This window comes from Lynx rufus, unplaced genomic scaffold, assembly GCF_022079265.1.
Source record: "Lynx rufus isolate CCGP_SWC_20201006 ecotype Redwood Valley unplaced genomic scaffold, mLynRuf1.p SCAF_2, whole genome shotgun sequence".
Taxonomy (NCBI): Eukaryota; Metazoa; Chordata; class Mammalia; order Carnivora; family Felidae; genus Lynx; species Lynx rufus.
The window spans coordinates 126,328,459-126,353,531 of NW_025814834.1; the positions used below are offsets into that span (position 1 = coordinate 126,328,459).

The following is a 25,073-nucleotide window of genomic DNA, read 5'->3' on the forward strand; positions in this document are numbered from 1 at the left end:
TTAAGCGTCCGACTTCAGCCAGGTCACGATCTCGCGGTCCGTGAGTTCGAGCCCCGCGTCGGGCTCTGGGCTGATGGCTCAGAGCCTGGAGCCTGTTTCCGATTCTGTGTCTCCCTCTCTCTCTGCCCCTCCCCTGTTCATGCTCTGTCTCTCTCTGTCCCAAAAAAAATAAATAAAACGTTGAAAAAAAAAATGGTAAAATATTTCAGGATTAAATTTAACCAAGGAATGCAAGATTTGTACACTAAAAATGATGAAGTATTTTTGAAAAAGTTAAAGAAGACATGGAAAGACATCCCATGTTCATGAGTTGGAATACTTAATATTGTTAAGATAGCAGCACTCCTCAAGCTGATCTTCAAATTCAGTACAATTCCTGTCAGGATTTCAGTAGCCATGATTATGAAATGGACCAGCCGATCCTAAAATTCACATGGAATTGTAAGAGCCCTCAAAGAGCCAAAACAATCTTGAAAAAGAATAAAGTTGGAGAACTCACTTCCTGATTTCAAAACTTACTATGAAGCTGCAGTAATTAAATAAAGATAGACATCTAGGTTGATGGAATCAAATTGTGAGTCCAGAAATAAACCCATGCATTTATGGCCAATTGATTTTTGTGCCAGGACCATTTTTTAAAAATGTTTATTTATTTATTTTGAGAGAGAAAGAGAGAGTGAGCAGGGAAGGGCAGAGAGAAGGGAGAGAGAGAATCCCAAGCAGGCTCCATGCTGTCAGCCTAGAGCCCAATGTGGGGCTCACTCTCACAAACCATGAGATCATGACCTGAGCCAAAATCAAGAGTCTGACACTTAACCAGTTGAGTCACCCAGTGCCCCTGACAAGGTTGCCAAGACCATTGCATGGGGGAAAGAATAGTCTATTCACTAAGTGATACTGGGCAAATGGATAACTACGTAAAAAAGCAACCCTTACATCACATCGTAAACAATTAAAAATTAATCAAAAACCTAAATTTATGAGCTAAAACTATAAACTCCTAGAAGAAGACAGGGGCAAATTTTCAAGACTGGATTTGGCAATGGTTTCTTAGATATGACACCAAAAGCACAAGCAACAAAAACAACAAAAAAAATTAGATAAATTAGACTTCATCAAAATTAAAAGCTTTTGTGCATTGAAGGATACTATCAAGAAAGTGAAAACACAACCCACAGAATGAGAGAAAATGTTTGCAAGCCATATTTGATGAGTCTAGCATCCAGAATATATCAAGAGCTGTTAACAACTCAATAACAAAAAGATAACCCAATTAAAAATGAACAAAGGATTTGAATAGACATTTCTTCAAAGAAGATATATAAATGACCAATTAGCACATGTAAAGGTGGTTGACATCATTCATCACTAGGGAAATTAAAATGAAAGCAACAATGAGATGTCCCTTCACAAGATGGGTATAACAAAAACCTCCAGAAAATACCAAATGTTTGCAAAAATGTGGAGAAATCAGAACCCTCATACATTGCAGGTAGGAATGTAAAATGGTATAGCCACTGTGGAAAACAGTTTGGCAGTTTGTCAAAAAGATAAAACTAGAACCATCATATGCCCAGCAGTTCCACAGCTAGGCATATGCTGAAGAGTACTGAAAGCAGGTGTTCAAACAGAAACTTTTAAACAGATGTTCCCAGCAGTATAATAGCCTCAAACTGGAACCAACCCAGATGGCCATCAGGTGATGATGAATGGATAAACAGAATGTGGTGTATCTATACAATGGAATATTATTCAGTCATAAAAAGGAGTGAAATACAGCCACATGCTACATGAATGAATCTTGTAAATATATTAAAAGTCTGTGGATGACATACTTTAAAATGGCTAATTTTGTGATGTGAATTTTACATTAATTTTAAAAAAAAGCAACACTTCTAATAATTATTTCAATATTCATAAAATTAATTTCTGTATTAACATGTCCATTAAAAATATTTTTGAACAAATACAAGAAAGCTCTGAGAGGAAAGAACTTCTTTTTATCATATAGCTATGCTATAATTTAAAATATATTCATATTTTGATTCTACTCCATCAATTTATACCTATCTAGATCTTTTAAAAGTGCTTTTATTTTGTTATTTAAAAGCATTTGAATTATGTTTAGAATGGCAGTTTGGGAGCCTAGCGTTTAAAGCAGCAATATATCTAATGCTTCAGAGAAATCTAATATAATGTAATAGCAAAATGTCTGTTGATGAGTGAAATTATCATATAGTCAATTTAGTGTAGTATTTGAAGGATGCTGAAATAGTCCAGTTTCCATTTGATACGTTCAAAAGATCCTTCTTGTCCCCAGTTGTTTGATAGTTACCTTGCCATCATTTTTGTTTTATGCCTGGTCTTGTAGTTTTACCAACAATTTCTCTTCTCTTCCTAAATACTGTTCAATAGAAACATAACATGATCCATATAAGTAACTTTAAATTTTCTGGTAGCCAGATTTAAAAAGTAAAAAGAAATAAGTGAAATTAACCTAAATAATATATCTTCTTAAGCTGTATTCAAAATATTAAAATATTATTTTAACGTATAATCAATATATTTTTTTAAACTTTTAAAGTATTTTATATTCTTCCAAGTCTTCAAAAGCCATTGTGCACTTTGCACTGACCTCCCATCTCAGTTCAGATTAGGCACACTTCAAGTGGTCAGTAACTACATGTGGTAATGACTACAGTACTTGACAGTGCAGGCTTAGATAACTAGCATATTGTCTCCAGGAGAGATGTACTTGCTGTTTTTTGAAATGGAAAGGAAACTTTTTCTCTTTTTTTGCCCCCAAACAGGTTAATTTCTCTTTATTAGCCAGCTTTTGACTTAATTGATACAAAGAGAAATCTTTGTGTTTCAGTAGGGTGAAGAAACTTAGAGTGAGTGTGGGTGTGACAAGTATGAGCAACAGTGCAGGAGGAAAGACTAGAATTCAGACCAAGGGAGTTTGCCACAACATGATTGTGGTTAAGTCTAAGAGAGGATGGGGTAGCATGCAGAAGGAAGGCTCAGGGTTGGGAAAAAGGGCTATTTCTGAAATGATCGGTTTCTAAGTCATATGTTAAAAGTGCCTAGTTAGCTGTGGGACTTTCTTCTCAATCTTCACCATCTTCCATACCTGCCCTCATTAGATCGATATTAACAATATAGAGTGGCTAAGAGTAGGCATGACAACTAGAATGCATAGTCCCTTGAACTGCTTTCTACATAATTCTTTATATATCTTACTTTCTTATCCCTTTCCCCAAAGAAAAATATGGGACAAACAGAGAATGGATATAGAAGTAAAATAGAAAATAAAGAGGAGAAAGGTAGGAAAGGAGAAAAATTGTGGAAACACACAAAAAATATACCAATATACCCCTAATAAATTATAAAGTACTGAGTGAAGTTTTCTTTTTTTCCTCCAAGAGATGGAAAGTCTAGGTAAAGGTAGGGAAATGTGATGCAGAACAAAGGGACATATCCAAGAGAAAATACTTGCCTTAACCATTTTACTTAAAATTGCCTTACTTGCTTTCTTCATAGCTGTGCCACTGCATATGTTCTACTGGCTGAGGAAGAAGCAACAACTATTGTGGATGCTGAAAGGTTATTTAAACAGGCACTCAAGGCAGGAGAGACAATTTACAGGCGGTCACAGCAGTGCCAGCACCAAAGTCCTCAGCACGAAGCTCAACTGAGTAAGCAAATCTGAACTGATTTTACCTTTTAGCTCCTGAAATTGGCTCATTTATGTTTAAGACACAAACAACAATAAGTAAAAAAACAAAAACACACAGAAAAAAAATCCTTACTGTTTCGAGGTTAGCTTCTTTTCAGAAGAGATAGCTAATGTATTCATAATGTCTGCAAGCCAGCAAGACAAATATGCATTAGCTAGAGAATGCTTACAGAAGGGAACAGATGTGCTCTGGTTATTGAGAGATGTGCTGCTCTTAGACTTAACAGTAATTTATTTCATGTGAAAACTGGGTTGGTCATTGGAGAAATACAGCTCAAAAATATTCAAGATTCAGGAGACCGTTCTAGTAACGATAAGCAGGTATTACCTTTATCCTCACCCTTACCCCAAGCAATGGTGAAAGTACATCATTTGGTTTGCTCTTCAGACTGTATGTATCTCCACAGAGTGCCAGGGAGTCAGCCCTTTGGTATAAAAATTCAGCCTTACACTTGGCATTGATTCTTTCTTTGACTTTTCTCTATGATGTGTTTGAGAGCATATGGGCCATAGCAACTGAAATTCTTTCCACTCTTAGGGATACTCTCTCAGCTGTGATTGAGATACTTCCACCAAAGATGTTAGAATCTGTAGTGCTGTTGCTTCCTGCTATTTTTTGTGGCCAGAGCATTTTAGTTTAATGATTTTGGCAGATTATGGGCAATAAATTGAAATATGTTTACATAATGTATTATCTGCTAGCAGTTAAGTTCTAAATCTTTTGTTTGTGGAAATTAAAATTTGGATAATGTTTTCTCTCCAAACTAAATATTGATGTATACAGTATGTTTCATTAATGTATGTTGTTATGGCATACAACTGTGGGAATATATAATTTTGCAGTTTGGAACTAATGAAACTACATCTGTGAAAAAGCCATGCCATTTGTCTTTGTATAATCTCAAATATGATTATGAGGTACTTACAGAAATATTTGTTAGCTCTTTCTAGAAATAGTTTTATAGTTTGTTAGTTACTAGCTGTTGAGCAAAAGTTCACTCTAGCCATGGAAATTTTGTTTTGAACATATTTTATCAGTTAAAACAATAGAGAATGTTAAAATAATAGGTTGTTTATGCAGAAACTCAATAGGTTAGATTTATTTTTTCTATTTAATGTATATATTTCTTCTATGTTAATATTAAAATATACTTGTCGAGTATACACAAATTAATTTATAATGTACTCAGATTACTTACTGTTAGAGGCAAAAGTAATTCTGTATATATAGAAAGATTTTAAGCTTTTACCATAAAAAACTTCACACATACACAAAAATAGCATAATGAACTCTCATTCAATGTTCATCACCCAAATTCAATAATCATTCCATTTGGAAACAATTTAATTTTAATTGAAGCTTCCAGGGTAAGCCAATAAAATTAATGGATAATATGTTAATGAAATAGTAGGTCATAATACAAAGTGATAGTTGTGTCATTTTTTTTTTTAATAGGAAGAGATACGAATGTACTGGTATATATTAAAAGAAGATTAGCAATGTGTGCAAGAAAATTAGGAAGAATAAGAGAAGCAGTAAAAATAATGAGAGATGTAAGTAAATTTGATGATTGGATGTTTATAATTTTTCCTTGAAAAACTGAAAATGTGGTTTAAGTTGCCAGTTATTTTAATGCAAAATCATTATTTTTTAAATGGTAGTCTTTATAACAAGATATTTATTTAATATACGTACATTTCTTAAGGGTTGAGTCTTCACAGTTTTGTTAAGACACTAAAGAATTTCTACTTTAATGAATCAGATTCAGCTCTGTTGAGTTCCTTTGCTATAATTTTAATCTTTTTTTCCTTTTAATGTACAGCTGATGAAAGAATTTCCTCCTCTTACCATGTTGAACATCCATGAGAATCTCCTAGAATCACTTTTAGAATTACAGGCCTATGCAGATGTTCAGGCAGTCCTAGCAAAATATGATGGTGAGTGATAATTGACTTAGTTGATAGCATGGTTAAAATATTTTTTCAATTATGTAATCATAAATATGATTCTGTTCTGGTATTTCTTTGATTTTCTCTTCCTATTCTAAACAGTCAGTATTTAGAATCCATGGATACAGTTATATTAAGCACTTTCTTTATCAGGACTTTTGGGAACAAAAGCCTGCAGGGAGGAACTTTTCTTCTGTAAAGATTTATTCATTTGTTTATTCAGCACCCAGTAGGAGTGAGGCACTTGGAATACAGTGGTGAATGAGAAGACATGGACTTAGTCCTTGTAGGATTTACAGTTTAGCAAAGGAACATACAGACAAATGAATAGTAGTTGTATTGAAGCATAGTGTGTTAGGTGAGATAATTGGAAAAGTATGGGGTGCCGTAGACATAGGATGGTGCCTTATTTGTTTTGGAGTATCAGAGACCGTTAACAAGTTGCATGAGTAATTCAGAATAACATTTTTAAAATGCTTTTTGATTACAAAGTGTAATTTATTTCATATCTGTATAATACTCTTGTGAGGTGGTAGGACAAGTTTGTTTTTTTTTTTTGCTCTTGTTAGTGAAACAAGGAAACTGGAGTTGAAGAAGGTAAGTAATTGGGTAAGGTCTCCCAGCCAGTAAGTGGTAAGCCTGCATTTAAATCCAGGTGTTCCATTTCTTTGTTTACTAGTCTTCCAATAGTAAAAAGTCAGTATGTATTGGCTATTTATTATTATACTAAACAGTGCCAGTTCACCACAAATGGAGTTGGGAGAATTTTTAAGAAGCATAGCATAATGTTTCTGGTCATATCTTTTACTGTAACAGAGCATGTACAAGTCACTTATTCATCCTTGTTCTGTTATAAGTTCCTATCCATTAGTTTGGGAATCCCCATGACTTGGAAAGTTTGAAATGTGTTACCCTTGGAAAGAGAAATTTATTTCTTTGAAACATCTGGAATTCTTAGGAAGTGCTTCACAATGGTGTAGGCTCATGAAGAAATTTGTGAGAAATTCTTTCCATATGTAATTTATTGGGTACATGGCCTGCTTATGATACTTACATGACCAAGCTTAGGAACCAAATACTAAAAATCAGATAGGACCTGATTCATTCAAAATAAAACTAACAACTTAGATATGCTTCTGTGTTTTCAGTTGATTTTATGATTCCGGAGTTTTTACTGTTCTAGAATCTTGTAGAAGTTAAAAGCAAATTTCTTTCTTTCTTTCTTTTTTTAATGTTTATTAATTTTTGAGAGAGGGAGAGTGCAAGTGGGGAGAGGCAGAGATTGAGGCAACAGAATTGGAAGCAGGCTCTAGGCTCTGAGCTGTCAAGCCTGATGCAGGGCTTGAATTCACAAGCCATGAGATCATTACCTGAGCCAAAGTTGGACGCTCAACCAACTGAGCTACCCAGGCACTCTACAGATTTATTTCTTTAGTTCTCTATTTGCTGGTATAATTCTGGAATCTAAAACTCAAGGTCCTCGGAGCGCCTGGGTGGCTCAGTCGGTTAAGCGTCCGACTTCAGCTCAGGTCACAATCTCGCGGTCTGTGAGTTCGAGCCCCGCGTTGTGCTCTGAGCTGATGGCTCAGAGCCTGGAGCCTGCTTCGGATTCTGTGTCTCCCTCTCTCTCTGCCCCTCCCCCGTTCATGCTCTGTCTCTCTCTCTCAAAAATAAATTTAAAAAAAAAAAACGCTAAAAAAATTAAAAAAAAATTAAAATAAAATAAAATAAAACTCAAGGTCCTCAAGTCCTACTTCCCTGATAACATTATTGTGTGCATTCTTTAAGAAAGGATTTATATAACTAATTATATTATAATTCCTGATTAATTTTTTTAATTTTTTTAAAATTCATTTAAGAAAATGTAGAAAGTACAGAAATATTGTAAGGAGAAAGAATTAAAATCATCTGTTGTATTACCTGGATTTAACTACTATTAAGTATTTCTATTTTTTTAATCTTAGTTTTTCTCTGTGAAAGGTGGAATTTTCAGTATTTCCAGCTATAACTAAATGTTTTTCCCTGAATACTCCTATGTAAGCATAGCATAAACATTTGTTGAGTGCTTTTCACCATTGTATGAGGGCTTTCACAGACATAATTTAATTTACTCTCTGCCAGAAAAGTATTACTTCTCTATTCTGAGAAGAGAAAACTAAGGTTAAAGGTTAAAGAAGTTGCTACTAGTTCAAGAATGCATAGCTAGTAAATACTAGAATCAGGATTAAAACTCAGGTCTGCATGTCTAACTACATGTCCACATGCTTCTACTACTGTGTTGCATCTGTTGATTTTGTATCATGAATTATTCTTATTAAAAATGTCTTAAGATATGTTTTGTAATTCTTACCTGAGTTGAAAATTACAATTACAGATATAAGCCTTCCAAAGTCAGCAGCAATCTGTTACACAGCAGCACTATTGAAGACAAGGACTGTTTCAGATAAGTAAGTAATGAAAACTACAGTAATTTAGAAAGACTGCTAAACTCAACATGGGTTTCTCCTGCTGTCTGAAAGTTTACTTTATGCCACCTCGCTTTTGCAAGAGACCTGCATTAATATATGTGTTCACTAACCGAAAGAAATCCAAACAGGATTCTCACTTTCATGAAAAGGTAATTGCTTCTTCACTTTATGCCATTCCAGCTTAAGGAACGGTTTGATAGAAACACTCACAGATAGCAGGGGAAACTGTGTTATGTTTTTCACCACCGACTTTATAAATTTTTTTTTTCAACGTTTTTATTTATTTTTGGGACAGAGAGACAGAGCATGAACGGGGGAGGGGCAGAGAGAGAGGGAGACACAGAATCTGGAAACAGATTCACCACCGACTTTAAACAATGCTTTTTCCTCTCTACTTCCTTTTGAATAACCCTTGATCTTGTGAGGCTTCTTACTAGTGTAGTGGAAAAAGCAAGGTTTTTAGAGCTATACTAAACCTGGATTCCAATTCAAAGTCTACTGCATACCAGCTGTGGAACTTTGGGCATGTTAATCAGTTTGAGTCTCTTCCTCTCTGTAAAGTGAGAATAAAGCATGGGTGTGTGAGGATTGTGTGTGTTAAATGCTTAAAGCAATGCTAGAAAGTACAGAGAGTAGCTATAATGGTACTGATAAGGTGTGTGGTGGGGAAATAGTTTCATACTATCTGTTCTGAGATTATAATTTCAAGTTATTCTGTTTATCTTTATCCTTTGGGCTGCCCTTAATGAATTTCTCTTTATTCCACAGATAAAATTTTCGGAAACCAACCAAATGGCAACCATTTTTTTCACCTTAGATTACTATGCCTTGATATAAATTAGAATGGAATATTACTCTTTCCTCTCAGTGAAAATTTAATAACAATGTACTTCCATTTCATGAGACTCTCTGGATGTCCCTGTGTAGCATTTTATATCTACTGCCTTTCCCAGAGTGTGCCTTCAATGGACTTCGAAGGCTTTCCTTACCTAAATTTGAGGATTTCCATTGCTTATGCTGCTTTTCTTTATATGTTAAACTAAATAAAGGCTTTACTTTCACGTTTACTAGTTATTTGGCTTTGTCTTTGGCCATCACCAGAAACCCCTGATTCAGGAAGTTAGATTATGATCAAAATCATGGATTTTTACGTTCATTTGTTCATTTTGTGGTTTTCTTATAGATTCTGTCCTGAAACAGCCTCCAGAAGAGGGCTAAGCATGGCAGAAATTAATGCTGTGGAAGCAATTCATAGAGCTGTGGAATTTAATCCTCATGTTCCAAAAGTGAGAAATTTTATGATGAAACTACTACTTTTATTTAAGTTTATCAAATTCATGAAAGTATGTAGACCAAATCTGGGTCTCCATAATTTGAGTCAGAATTGTTTTAGTCTGTTATATTTTGATAGTCACTATAAGCGGGATGTTAAAAGGCATTTAGCAAGGTGAATAGGAGCAGGAGTTCACTCTAGGCTTTGTAATTGCTTTCAAAATAAAATTTGAAATGTATTCACCTAGCTGTTCCTTTTACTTTAGTTATAGAGAAGAAATAAAATGGCATGGTCTTAATAAAAGATCATTCATTTTCCAGATCATTAAATCAAATTTCCTGTTACTGTAAAAGCTTTTTACTTCTAGACAGATGCCTGGGTTTTTGAACTAGGGATAGACAAAGACTGAAGACAAATAGATTAAAATAATCAATGATAGGAAACAGATCTGGAATTCCCAGAAAAACTGCTGAGTTGATGTTTATTTAGTCCCAGATGAAACTATACCCATCTCGTTTGTCTTTATATTATACACCTTGCAGACATACAGATTATTGGTTAATCTTTGTGTCTTATCACCTGAGATTAAATTTGGGGTTTTAAAAACAATGCTCCATGTTAGGAACTATAGAATATTCAAGAATATATGCATCTGTTACCAAATGTAATTATAACTGTTGATTCCAGTATAATGTACGTTAATGGAATTTGGAAGCAAGTAAACATTAAAGAGATTAATCTCTAAAAGATAATCTCCAAGAAATTGAAGTTGTAAGTCTCTTAGAGTAAGTATAGAGTTAAGAAAATTACTGAAATTTAAGAATGACAGTCAACAAATATTCATACCATTCTCTTATTGACACTGGTCCCATAAATTTAAATTTTATTTTTAATTGTATTACATATATATCAAAGTGTAAAAAGCAGAAATGTGGATCTTAATGATTTATTATAAAGCAAATGAGTGAAAACTACCATTGAGGTCAAGAACCACCTTGCCATCCCCCAGAAACTATGCTTCCTTCCCTCCTGCTTAAAGGTAACCACTGTTGTGACATTAATTATGTTCACTTTCTTTTTTTCTTATGTTTTTGGCCTGTACTTTTCATTGTTGGCTTTATAAAATAAGTTAGGAGTGGTCTCTGTGTTTTTAAATTCTCTGGAATAATTTGTGTAAAATTAGAATTATTTCTGTCTTAAATAATCGAGAGAATTTGTTGATAGAGCCATCTGATTCTGGAGTTTCCTTTGTGAGAAGGATTTTCATTACAAATTTCATTTCTTTAATAGGTGAATTATAAATTTAGTTTCTGTATTTCATAACTATTCAAATTTCCTCATTCTTCTTGTGTTGGTTTTTGTTAAGTTGTATTTTTCTAGCAATTTATTTCATTATAATTTATTGGCATAAAGATTTCATAAAATCCTTTTATTATCTTGTTAATGTTTGCAGGATCAGTTGTGATATCTACTATTTAGTTCCTAACACTGGCTACCATTTTTTTTTCTTGACCAGATTCCCCAGGGATCTATGAATTTTATTAGTCTCTGCAAAGAACCAAGCTCTGGCTTTGACAATCTGCTCTACTGTTTATTTTCTGGTTCATTCATTTCTGCTCTTTATGGCCTTTCTTCAACTTACTTTGGCTCTATTTTATTATTTTTTATTTCCTGTATCTTTTTATATAGGTACTTAAGTTAACTCATTAGTTTCAGTCTTTCTTCCTTCTAATATATTTGTTCAAGTCTATAAACCTCTAAGTACAATTTTAACTGCATACTATAGTAATATTTTGTGTATAATTTAATTCAACATATTTTCTAATTTCCATCTTGATTTCCTCTTTGATTTAGAGATACATTTATTCCATTTGGCTATTTCTTAATTTCCAAACATGCGAAGATTATCTTTTTATCAATGATTTCTAGCATGATTGCATTATGTCCAGAGAATATACTCTGTATGATTTCACTCCTTTGAAACGTTTTTCAGTTCTTGAATTTCTGTTTATTTTTCACATCTCCTTTGCTATTTATAGTTTCTAATTCTCTGCCAAAATTTAAAGTATAGTCTTTTATCTCTGTGAAAATAGTTTAAAGTAGTTATCTTAAAGTCTTTTTCTGATAATCCCCATATCTGGAACTTCTGTGTCTGTTTCTATAATGTGTTTTTTTTTCTGCTACATTATGTTCTTCTTGTCTTCTCTTATGCCTGATTTTCTTTGACTGTGTATCTGATATTTTACCTGAAAAAATTGTAGAAATAACTTGAAACCTCAGATAACAATATCTTCCTTCGGAGAGGATTTTATTTGCTCTTAGATGCCTAGGAGAAGCAATTAGCAGGACAGAATCACCTTAATTCAGTTTCAGGGATTGATATTTTCTGGTCTACCTAGATGACTAGAAACTGGGCTGTAGCCCATGAAAGTTTGGGTTTGTATCTGGTTCACCCCTATTCCTAGGATGCAGCCGTTCTGGATGCCAATCCAACCCTGAGAGTTTTACCAGGGCCTTCACTCTTGACATACCTTGAACTCCTGACTTTTGTTCCTTTAGCCTTATAAAACTGGCAGAAAGTTTGAACAGCCTCTTTGCCATCTTGTCCAAAATTGGCAAATGTCTCTATGGTAAAAGAAGCCCCAAATGTGGTTTACTTCTCCAATTTTTGCCTTCTTTAGACTGTGGGCTGCTAATTCCTTACCCTTTGTGAATTCTCTGATGCATTTGATTGGATTTTTAAAAATATTTTGTTCAGCTTTTTAGTTGTCTGAGAGGGTTGATTTGAATTACCCAGTGTTCCATTACTGGAAGCAGAGGTCTGAAAATAACTCCAAATGAAATGCTCTGTTCTCTCATGCTGCAGAGTGGTTAAGAGCATGGATTCTGCAACTGAACTGCCTATGTTTGAATTCTGGCTCCACTACTTCCTAGCTGTATAACCTTGGACAAGTTACTCAGCTTCTCTCGAGTGATCTCATGTGTAAAATGGGAATAATATTTCTTATCCCTCAGAGTTATTAATTGAGATTAGATGAGTTCATATCCTTCAAGAGCTTAGAAGAAGGCCTGACACACAGTCAACGTTTCAGAAGTGATTTGTATCATTATTATCCAGGATGGGATGGAAATCTTCCTGTGTGAGAAGATAAGCAATTGTTATTAACCGAACTATTCAAATTAAATACATCACTAAGATGTCTAAAAATTTTATTTAATTCTCACTAAGAATAACAAAATATGGACCATGTATACCCTGTAGTTGTGGACTTGGTTTCTGTTTCACAAATCCTCTCATACAAAGTGTATTCTCAGCAGTAACAATTCTGATGATGTGCATTGTGCATTGGTCTTCAAAACTACTGCTGGAGGCATTTGGGTACAAGGGAGGGTAGTAGAAATCCTAGGCATTGCCCTAATTAAATTAAATTGTTGGATAGATAATATATCCAGATTGAATCTGCTCTAGATAATCTATAATGCTTTTAGGGGATACTTTTTTTTTTTATCTTGAACACACACACAAGAAATTAAAGAAGACCTAAATAAATGGAGATATGTTCCATGTTTATGGATTAGAAGACTCAGTATTGTTAAGACCACAGTTGTCTCCAAATTGATCTATGGATTCAATCTAATTCCTATTAAAATCTTACCAGGCTTGTTTGTAGAAATTCACAAACTCATCCTAAAATTGATATGAAAATTCAAAAGACCTAAAATAGCCAAAACAATTTTGAGAAAGGAGAACAAAGTTGGAATTCACCCAAATTTATCCAATTTTAAGACATTCAAAAAAATTTTTTTAATGTTTATTTATTTCTGAGAGAGAGAGCACGAGCAGGGGAGGGGCAGAGAGAGAGGGAGACACAGAATCGGAAGCAGGCTCCAGGCTCTGAGCTGTCAGCACAGAGCCAGAGGCAGGGCTTGAACTCGTGAATTGTAAGATCATGACCTGAGCTGAAGTTGGACCCCCAACCCAGGTGCCCAGATTTTAAGACATTTTTAAAGCTACAGTAATTAAAATAGTATAATATTGGCATAAATATTGAAATGTAGGTCAATAGAAGACAATAGAGAATCCTGAAACAAACTCACATAATGATCAGTTGATTTTCAACAAGAGTTCCCAAGCAATTCAGTGGGAAAGGATAGTATTTTCTATGGTGCTGGAACAATCAATATGGAGAAAAAAAAGGACCCAGACCCTTCCTTCATACCAAATATAAAAAGGAACTCAATATGGATCATAGATCTAAATATAAGAGGTAAAATTATAAAACTTCGAGCTTTGTGACCTTAGGTTAGGCAAAGATTTCTTCAAAATCATGCTCCATAAAAGAAAAAATTGATAAATTGGACTTCTTAAAACATTTGCTCTTCAAAAGACATCATTAAGAAAATGGAAAGCCAAAGACTGGGGGAAAACATTTGCAAGTCATATACTGTTGAAGTTCTGTATCCAGAACTCAGAAAGAACTCTTACAACTCAATAAGAGGACAAAAAACTTATTTAAAACATGACTAAAGGGAAAAAAAATGGGTAAAGGATTGAATAGTCACTTCACCAAAGAAGATATATGTATAGCTAATAATCACATCAGAAGATAGCATCATGGGTCATTGGGGAAATGCAAATTAAAAGCACAATATGGTACTACTTTATACCCACTCAAATGGCTATACTCACAAAGACCAACAAAATCAACTGTTGGTAAGAATATGGAGAAACTGTGTACATTCCTGCTAGGTATATAAAATAGTATAGCTACTTTGGAAACAATTTTGCAGTTAAACATACACTTGCCATATGACCCATCCATTTCATTCCTAGGTATCTACCCAAGAGAAAGGAAAACCTAGGTCTACACAAAGACTTGTGTGCAAGTGTTAATTGTAGTATTATGCACAATAGCCAAAAACATGAAACAGTCAAACACAAGTAAATGAACAAGTAAATTGTAGTATCTCCATGTAATGGAACACTTCTTAGTACTAAAAAGGAGCAAACTATAAGTACATATAACAACATAGATGGACCTCAAGTGCTTCATGCTAAGTGAAAGAAACCAGACACAAAAGACAACATATATGATTTCATTAATATGAAATTTCTCAAGCAGGGAAGACTGTAGACAGAAAAGCAGATCAGTGTTTCCCTGGAGCTGAAGTAGAAGTATGGATTGACTGCACACAGACATGAGGAAACTTTTGGTGGTGATGATTGCACAACCATACAAAGTTACTGAAAATCTTTGAACTGTATACTTACAATGATGAATTTTGTGTCTCAATAAAACTACAATGTATAACTTAAATATAACCATATTCAACTAGTATATATTGTGTATATACTTTAACCTTTAAAAAATTTTTTTTCAATGTTTATTTATTTTTGAGAGAGAGAAAGAGAGAAACAGAGTGCAAGTGGGGAAGGGATAGAGAGGGAGACACAGAACCTGAAGCAGGCTCCAGGCTCTGAGCTGTCAGCACAACCCCAACGTGGGGCTTGAACTTATGAATGACAAGATCCTGACCCGAGCTGAAGTCAGCTGCTTAACCGACTGAGCCACCCAGATGCCCCTATACTTTAACATTAAGTCATTTTTATCTGTAGGTAGAAATTTACATACGTCCCCTCAACTAAATGTCAAAGCCAACTCCATCAAAATATCCAACTATCTCACGGTTCAGGAGTTCGAGCCCCGCATCAGGCTGTGTGCTGACATTGTGGAACCTCCTTGAGATATTCTCTCTCTCTCTCTCTCTCTCTCTCTCTCTCTCTCTCTCTCTCTCACCCCTCCCCTGCTCGCACTGTCCTGTCTCTCTCAAAATAAAGAAATAAATGGGGCGCCTGGGTGGCTCAGTCCGTTAGGTGCCCGACTTCAGCTCAGGTCATGATCTCATGGTTCGTGAGTTCGAGCCCCACACCGGGCTCTGTGCTGACAGCTCAGAGACTGGAGCCTGCTTCGGATTCTGTGTCTCCCTCTCTCTGCCCCTCCCCTGCTCACGTTCTGTCTTTCTCTTTCTCTCTCAAAAATAAATAATAAACAAAAATTTTTTAAAAATAAATAAACTTAAAAAAAATCCACCTAAGTAGAGTGGTGCTATAACCTTACATTACTGTTTGTGGATATACACTTTAACCTGGATATTTTCAAACAGGATAATTCTTATTTTTTTTAGAGAAATTTTAAGGTTCAACAACTTGGATAATATCCCACTTAAATAACATTAGTATTATATGAACTAGAAGAGCTCTGGTATTTAAGGCTGTTTTTGTGAGGGATTTACAAGTTATGAAGTATGTACAGATTCAGATTTTCTTCAACCCCCACTTATGCTCTCTATCCCTGCCTCTCAGCCTGAAGCCAAGAAAAAATAAAGGCTTTAGAAATTTTCTTCCTCGGGGCACCTGGGTGGCTCGGTCGGTTAAGCGTCGGACTTCGCCTTGGGTCATGATCTCGCGGTCCGTGAGTTCGAGCCCCGTGTCGGGCTCTGTGCTGACAGCTCAGAGCCTGGAGCCTGTTTCAGATTCTGTGTCTCCCTCTCTCTGAGCCTCCCCCATTCATGCTCTGTCTCTCTCTGTCTCAAAAAAATAAATAAACATTAAAAAAAATTTTTTTTTAATTTTCTTCCTCAAACTTAAGCTGTGGGTTGTAATAACTTATTTACCCTAATGAACAATGACCTGTAAGTAACTAAGTTAATTAATTAATCTTTTATTCTTAAAAATTTGTTATGCAAATTTGCCAAATGTTATATGACTTTTACCAGTAAGATGACATAGGATGAAGCTGTTTTAGCAGGAAAGATTTTTGGGCAACTTTCCACAGAACTACAACAGAAATGCCTATAGGTCTCGGACTGTGCAGTTTGTTAAAGCTGGAAACTATTAGAAACGCAGTAGAAAGAGATCACATAAATCTCTTCAGGCTATGCATTTGCTTTAGATATCTCATTAATATTGATTGTACAGATTTTTTTAATCTACTGAATGAATTTCTGTGTACAGTAACTATGATAGTAATAGCAAAAAATTAAAACAATGTGTTTTCATGGTTTTTGACTTGTTCTTTATTACTTAGCTATGGTTTTGGTTCAAAATTTTTTTTAGTTACCAAACAAGAAAAAGATTGTGTATCTTTCAGCTACTATAGAAATTGTCAAGGGCACTCAGGTGGCTCAGTCGGTGAAGTGTCTGACTTCAGCTCGGGTTATGATCTCATGGTCTGTGAGTTCAAGCCCTGTGTCGGGCTCTGTGCTAACAGCTTAGAGCCTGGAGTCTGCTTCGGTTTCTGTGTCTCCCTCTCTCTCTCTTTTCCTCCCTACCTTGCACTCTGTGTCTCTCTCTCTCTCTCAAAAAATAAATAAACATTAAAAAAAGAAAAAAGAAAATGTCAGGCTTTTTTTTCTTTTTTTAAGGATGGAACATGTTTCATACCTTCTGATTATTCATGATAGCCCCAAACTGGAAACAACCCAGATGTGCATTAACAAGTAAATGGACAAATTGTGATATATTTATTCACTGGGATACTTTTCAGCAACAAAAAGAAAGAACTGATACAAGTAAACTATGGATAAACTCAAGAATATAATGTGTACAAAAGAGTACATACTGAATGATTCCACTTATGTGGTGTCGAAATATGATCTGGGCTGGTAGATATTAGAACAGTTGGTGCTTCAGGTAGTCAAGGTAGGGAATTAACTGGAAAGGAGAACTTTCTGGGGTGATGGAAATGTTCTGTGTCTTCATTGGTGTGTGGCTTGTCTACATTTGTCAAAACTCATCAAATTGCATGCTTAAGATACGTGCATTTTACGGTACATCAGTAAAGGTAAAAGAATCTGACTCAGCATGGAAAGCACTGTCAAAGTATCATGCCTTCTGATTAAATGCGTTGATATATATGAAGCACTTAACACAATGTCTGAGTGTCAGGCAACAGTACTGATCATGGTGATTATTGCTTTATTACACCTCCATTACCATTTTTGCTACCTGTTTAAGCTGTTCCTCTATGAACTCTTTTTCTTAGGAGTATTACTTTAGTGCTCATGGCCTTAGCATGTGTCAGATTTGGGGATTCTTTTGTTGAGATGAGGTAAAAGTGAAGATATTGAGACAGCATTTAACTAATTGGAATTAGTTAATACCCTGAAGATAATTTGCGTCTTGTAGTAGAAGCTCTTGGGGGAAGAGAACATTTAAAAACAAAACAATAACAATTTGAGTACATATTTCAGAATATGTTATCTGTAGCTTTGAAAAGTTATTAGTTCTTATTTTATAACAAAAGCTGTTTTGTGTTTTCAAGAAACCAGACCATGCCTGGAGGCTTCTTTAAGTGCAAGGGGAATTTTAAAAATAAATTGGTACAGAAAAGGTAAAATTCATTTTGGTTGATCAGAAATTGAAGCATGTAGGATGTTCTGAGACCCATCTACTAATAGAAGATACCAGCTCTTTAGCAGCAAGCTCACATTTCTTTTTTCTTTTTTCTTCTCCTCCTCCTCCTCTTTCTTCTCCTCCTCTTCCTTCTCCTCCTGCTTCTTCTTTTTAATTTGATAGAGCATGAACAGGGGAGAGGGACAGAGGGAGGGAGGGAGTGAGAGAGAGAGAGAGAAGGAGAGAGAATCTCAAGCAGGCTCCATGCTCAGGGTGAAGTGCGATGTGGGGCTCAATCCCATGAAGCTGGGATCAGGACCTGAGCTGAAATCAAGAGTCAGACGCTCAGCCAACTGAGCCACTCAGGCGCCCCTCAAGCTTACATTTCATTGGTCAGATTACCTATATTATAGCAGCATATACAAAAGATGAGAGGGAAACAGGCACTTGATTGAGACTGAGTGGCATAGCGGTAGTAAAGGGAGAAATGGGGAAGTGGTGTTGAAGTCCATGACCCAAAGTTAGGGCACAGTGAAGGCTTTGCCTTTCTGTTATATTATGGTGTGGTCTAGGTGGAAGAGTTGATCTAGAAAACACTTCTCTCTTGAGGTACTGCTCTGTAGGATGATGTGGAAAGAAGTTTTCCTGTGGCAAATGCCCTCTCTAGTCTCCCTTCCCTCTCCTTGCAATAGAATATCACTTTCCCTTTGCTCCTGAGACTGCTAGGAGTGTTACATTTTCTTTCAGTTTATTCATACAGCTGTTCTGTTTACTTTCTATCTGGGAACTGTCTTTAGTCTTCCCCCAATACACATCAATGTGGACTCTTTGCATTCAGCCTGCCTGTCCAATCTCATAGAATGTGCACTGAGAAAACTAATTGCAGAGATAAATTGGTTCTTGATGTGCATGACTGATCAAGAGCAAAGTACCTTAATTTCAGATGCCTTCAGAGAGATTTTTCTTTAACCTCTGCTTTTAAGAAGAAGATTATAAAGCATTATCATTACTTCAGGTCAGAATTATATTGCTTTTGGTCAAAAGCTGTTGTAAGATTTACAAAGTAATAGAAACAAAGTAATCTAAAGATAAATTATAAAGATCAAAGCAATTCAAAGTTAAAGTGAATTTGAGTGTAAGCATAGGTATGGTTTTAGATTAAAAAAAACATACATTATTATGTCTTTTTATTTTAACTATTTATAGCTATTTATAAGCTATTTTCCAAAGTAGCTTTAATTTTTTATTTTTATTTTTAGGAAAAAGCAAGAGACTTGAATAGTCATCTGAGTATATTGTCAATAGTTGAATACAAATTGTTCCTACAATTTCTGATTTGTTCCAGATAGAACAGTAAGGTGACTCCGAGGTAATATGGAAGGTCCTGCAGCATAGTATAGTGGGTACCGGCCTTGGTTTATGTCTTTTATTATATTTTATTTGCTGATAATTTCCAAACCTGTATCTTATAAATCTGGCTTCCTTCCTTGTCTATAAACTTGTGTTTCTATCTGGTTGTGGAAATTTTTACCTGGATATCTGGTTGGTACCTCAGCCTCTTCAATATGTCTCAAACTGAATTTTTAAATTTTTATTTATAAGTTTCTTCTCCAACTTGCCTGTCCTAACTTATTATTATAATTTGGTTTATGGCTTCATTATCATCTTCTCATCATTAATCTTTACTTCTGCCCTTTCCAAATTACTAACTCATATTATAACCTTTGAAATGTCTTTCAGATCTAGTCACCTACTCCATTCCCTTTGTCACTGACCAGTGTTTGTCTTCACTACCTGTTCTTTAAAACATTATCATTGTTGTTATAAAAGTAACAAGTGCTTTTTAAAAAAGAAATCAGACCCTTTAGCAGTTTATAGAATAAAAAGTCCTGTTCTTTCTCTCCCAATTCTACTTCTCTCACGCAACCACTGTTTCTGTTTGGTTCTGTGATGGCCAGACATATTATATGCATTTCTTTATTTTTGAGAGAGTGCAAGTAGGGGAGGGACAGAAAGAGAGGGGGGAACAGAGAATCTGAAGTGGGCTGTACACTGACCATGTGCAAGCCCGATGCAGTGCTCGAACTCAGCCCAATGCAGGGCTTGAACTCAGGAACCATGAGATCATGACCTGAGCCCACGTTAGACGTTCAACCAACTGAGCCACGCAGGTGCCCTTTCTATGCATTTCTAAACATACACATAAAGATATAGAAATTATTTCAAATACTTTCCATCTTTTACTTGGATGATTAAAACATACTTCTTACTGGTTTCCCTGCTATAAACCCATCTCCACTCTGGCCATTGCCATAGTTATCTACCTAAATAGCAAAACTTGCTCTGCTTGAAGAGCCCTTCTTATTCCCTATCATCTCTCAGATAAGGACCAATCCCTTAGTATTACATATACAGAAGCCTTTCCCAGTCTGGGCCGGATATCTGTCTCCAACATTACTCCTTGCTACTTCTGCTTTGCTCCTTATCTTGTTATTCCTGAGATTGGTCATGTCTCATCATGTCTCCCTACCTTTGTATATATGCTCAGTCTCTTCTCTACATGGCAACTTTCTACTCATTCTTCAGGATTCTGCTCATCTGTTGCCTCCTGTATAGAAGTATCTTTTATCATTTTTCCTAAGCAGAGATAATGACTCTCTTTTCTCTGTTCCTTCAATGCTTTAATCATGTCTTGGGTTTTGTTTTGCTTGTTTTTTGGTCTATTTGTATGTCTCTTCCTTAGTTCCCTATGAGCTTTTTAAAAAGCAGAATTCTTGTTTTACTTACCATTTTATGTCTGAAATGCTGCTTAGAACATAACGGACATGCAGTAAATGTTTGGTAAGTAGACATGTCTGTGTTTTAGACCTACATTGCTATAAAGACCTGTCTAAGTTAAAGAAAGTGAAATTTTAGATCCCATCATTTTTTGGAATTTTTAAGCCATTTTACTTAATATTTTTTATAAGCTTTGCTTAATGTTATTATTTTTGACCTTTTAAGAATGGTAGTACAATTTCAGCATGACCTTATTTCTTAACTTATAAAATAACTCAGTTTTTAATGGAATACTATGCAACAATTAAAAATAATGAGATCTGTTAGAGACAGGATGAGATGTAAAGATGTATTGTGAAGTAAAAAGTGAGTTATATAAAAGTTTGATCCTGTTTTTAAGGATGTTATGCTTAAAGAAATCCAGACAAATATAACTTGGATTACCTTTTTTCTTTACTCTTTTATTCTCCAATTTATTAATATATTATTTCTCCTATGTAACTCTGCAATGTTTGAACTTTAGAACACTAAGCATGTACTTTCAGAAGCATAAAAAGAGACCAACACCAAACCAAACCAACCACTCTTCAGTTTTCAACCTCTCCTATTTTTATTCATGGAAAAGTAAAGTCTAGGTAGAAGTTTGTTTTGTTTTGTTTTTAGTTTGCCTAGAGAGTTAAACAATATCTTTAAGTAAAAACTGAAATATAAGTATGAGTTTGAAGACATTTTAACTATATATATGAGATCAAGTCAGTCAGTTAGTGTTTAAATGCCTACTTTGGTTAGTGTAGTGTGCTAGGTGCTATAGTAGAAAACGAAAGATGTAATTTCCATTGTGTAGTAACTTACAGCTTATACTGGGGGGCAGGAATTCCTGAGTAGCAGTTTGTGAAGGATATAAAATAAGTAATAATCCTTTAACATATTTTAAATATATTTTCCTTAAACTGAAAATTTTCCCTTATATTTTGAGGGTGCAGTTTTAATTCAGTAGTTTATTAGAAACTGAAAAATAAAAATTGCTTTGCCTTAAAGTCAAATTGGAAAGGACCTTTGGTGGTAGGTAAGACATGATAATGAAAAATAAGATAGCAAAAGAGATTTTTTTCATGATTAAATAGCAAAGATTTTAAAATATAAACTTAAGTATCATTTCCTAATATATGTGCCATATGTGTTTGATTACTATCAGAATTGTCACTTAGATTATTAAACAGTGAAAATACAGATATACAGTTGCTGTTCAAGTATTTTCTTAACGTTTTAAATTGATATCTCCTGGATAATTGTTAACTGAATATCTTTTGCTTACCACTTGCTATGTGACTACCAAGATAGGGTTTAGTGTAAAGCTTTAAAACTTCAGGGTTCTAAAACTCATTGACAATAATTTGGGATATTTTATCTCCTCTACCTGTGAAATGAAGCAGAGTTTTAATAGAAAGGGCTTGGTTTATTTATTAAAACAGTTTTCTTCTGAAAATGAGATATTCTTTTTATGATGGAGATTCCACTGTGATTGTTGCATTTTTTTTGCTTCCTACTGAAGAAGCTCTTAGCGCACTTGCTAAGAACATAAGGAGTCATGTCAGAGGTCAGCTATTTGAGTCCATTTTCCCACAGCCGCCTGGTGCGAGTGATCTTTTACTGTGTTTTAAAAAAATGGGCAAGGATTAGAGGGGATTAGAAAGAATATTACCCTCCTGAATATAGGCCCAAGGCACTAAGGGGAGAGAACCCAACCAGGCAGCAAATGGGCTTTGCTTGACCAAGACACAACCTCTGCTGCATTCCTTTAAGAAACTGAATGGGAAATGTTAAGTCCCCAAACTGGATTAGTAAATAATCTCATAGCTTGTGACATCTGCTAAAATAAATTGATGAGCAGACTGCATTCTTACACTTTTAGGAGAGAGCCAGAGACATCAAGATTAAGAGGAGCTTTTTTTTTCCCCAGCTTTATTGAGGTATAGGAGTAAGAGTAATTAAAGATGGGCATTAAACTTAGTATTGGAAAGGCACATTTCATAAACAAAAAAAAATTATTTTAGATATATTGATACAATGTATACATATATGTTGATTAATAACCTAAGGCTTAAATTTTGAAGTCACTACACCTTTCTGTTTCTTCCTGCTTGTAGCAGTTTTGAAACATGTTTCACAAATTCAGCTCTTTGCGTTGTTCATCTCCTTAGTTTGTATAACAGCCCAAGTGTGAGAATGTATCATTTGTGACACATCTCAGGAGTGTTTCTCTTTTTATAACAGAAAATAATGTGGTTTAGACATTATGACACATAATTTGCTATCAAATTATATAGAACCAAAGAGGTTGTTTCGAACTGTTTTAGTAGGGGAAGTATACTCTGGTCTTAGTCTTTGGAGGAAGTATTTAGCTAACTAAATATTTTTGAAGGTTTTGTTTTAAGTTGACCACTTTAATAGTAAAGATGATAAACAGATGGTTAAGTTTGCACCTTTATGTAATTAGTACATTTGATTATACTGCTTTTGTTGTGGATTGCAATATTAAGGCAAATATTTTCTTTAAGAATTTAAGGTAGCATTTAATTTTCATGTGTGAATAAGAACTGATAGGTTATAACTTCTTTAATAGGCACATCCACTAATTCCTTAAATGTGTCTTGCACTGTACTTTCTTGGCCTTGTTCAGGTTGGCCTGTACTCCAACCCCTGTGTTTTCCCACCCCACTGCCCAATCTGTTCATCCATATTTTACCCGTCTTTATAAGCTCAAATCCCAAATGCCATCAAGTGGTTTATTTTCACCACCTAAATCATAACCAATACCTCCTAAACATAGAGTTATCGTATGATCCAGCACTTTCACTGCTAGGTATATACCCAAGAGAGGTGAAAACTTCTGTTCACGTAAAACCTTGTATGTGAATGTTTACTGCAGCATTATTCATAATAGCCAAAAGGTGAAAACAACCAAATGTCCATCAAATAATGAATGGATAAACAAGTGTGGTATATCCATATAATGGAATATTATTCAGCTGCAAAAAGGAATGAGGTACTGGTATATGATACAACATGGATGTACCATGAAAACATTATACTAAGTGAAAGAAACCAGTTACAATAGACCATATATTATGCAATTCTTTTTGTATGAAATAACCAGAACAGGCAAATGTATAGAGATTCAAAGCAGATTAATGGTTGCTTGATTAGAGGGTAATAAGAGGATGTGGATTCTTTTTGAAGTGATGAAAATGTTCTAAAATTGTGATAATGTTTATATATATCTGTGAATATACTAAAAACCATTGAGTTGTACACTTTAAATGGGTGAAGTGTAAAGTATGTAAATTATGTCTCAATAAAGCTGTTAAAGAAAAACTAAAAAACATGAATACCTTCAATCCAAATTCCTGTATACACTGTTTATATCTCTAATAAAGCATAGTCTTGTTATAATTATTAACTTAAAAAAATCTGTCTTTCTCATTACATTAGGAAGTTCCAGAGAATATAGTGTTTCCTAATAGATATAGTACTTGCACTCAGTAAATATTAATTTAATTGAACTTATTCACAATTAAGTTCCTCACTTGTAAAATGGGAATAAGAAAAAAAAGAATTCAATGTCACCACAGAATGTTTCCAAAATTGTATTTTATCATTTTTATACTTAATTTTCTTTTGGAAAAATAGATATTTGCTTTCACATTATTTCCTCAGCTTGAGTTTCTATTTTGTATTTAGCAAGGTCATACATAAGCCATTTATCTCCTTATTTCTGCCTTTAGGGATATTCTGATTTTTGGAATTTGCATATACAAGCATTTTTTATACACATACTATCAGTATGACCCTCTTGTCAACTAGCTTAATGTGTGTTTTTTTTAATCAAATGGACTTTATAAAATTTGAGTCTACATTTTTTGTTTGAATGTAACATAATTTAATTTTTCTCTTTTCTGTGGTGTGTTTCTCTGTGTGTCATTTTTCTAGTATTTACTAGAGATGAAGAGTCTAATTTTACCTCCAGAACACATTCTGAAACGAGGTGATAGTGAAGCAATTGCCTATGCTTTCTTCCATCTTCAGCATTGGAAGAGAATAGAAGGTGCTCTGAATCTTTTACAGTGTACGTGGGAAGGCAGTAAGTATTCTCCAAATGTCCCACTAATCTCTCAACTATTCATTGCATCCACAGGCAGCCCTTTTAAATGAGATTTCTGAGTTTCTGTAAGGATTGGTTTCAAAGTGAACTCAGAGGTGTTTATTTGGTTTATTTGTAGGAGAAATGCATAATGTACTTATACTGATGCCATATTTAGGAAAAGCAGAATGAGAAGCCGTTATGGTATTCTGTCATATGTTCACTTAAATTACATATTTGTAAGGAAAGAAAATGAAAACTTACATCCCTTGGTTTATAAGCTTTTTAATGTGGTTGAGTTATTGTTCTAATATTTTTTAAGTTAGACT

General features: G+C 34.6%; 1 protein-coding gene across 2 annotated transcripts in view; it reads left to right on the top strand.

Annotated features, from left to right (window-relative positions):
• Positions 1 to 25,073, top strand: part of ST7L (suppression of tumorigenicity 7 like) — a 59,179-nt gene that overhangs the window by 23,976 nt on the left and 10,130 nt on the right. For both annotated transcript variants that reach the window (XM_047083009.1, XM_047083010.1), the window contains exons 7-12: positions 3,544 to 3,698; positions 5,196 to 5,293; positions 5,563 to 5,677; positions 8,064 to 8,136; positions 9,341 to 9,443; positions 24,594 to 24,744. In XM_047083009.1, coding sequence (XP_046938965.1) covers positions 3,544 to 3,698; positions 5,196 to 5,293; positions 5,563 to 5,677; positions 8,064 to 8,136; positions 9,341 to 9,443; positions 24,594 to 24,744 — 695 coding nt within the window. The remainder of the gene's footprint in view (positions 1 to 3,543; positions 3,699 to 5,195; positions 5,294 to 5,562; positions 5,678 to 8,063; positions 8,137 to 9,340; positions 9,444 to 24,593; positions 24,745 to 25,073) is intronic.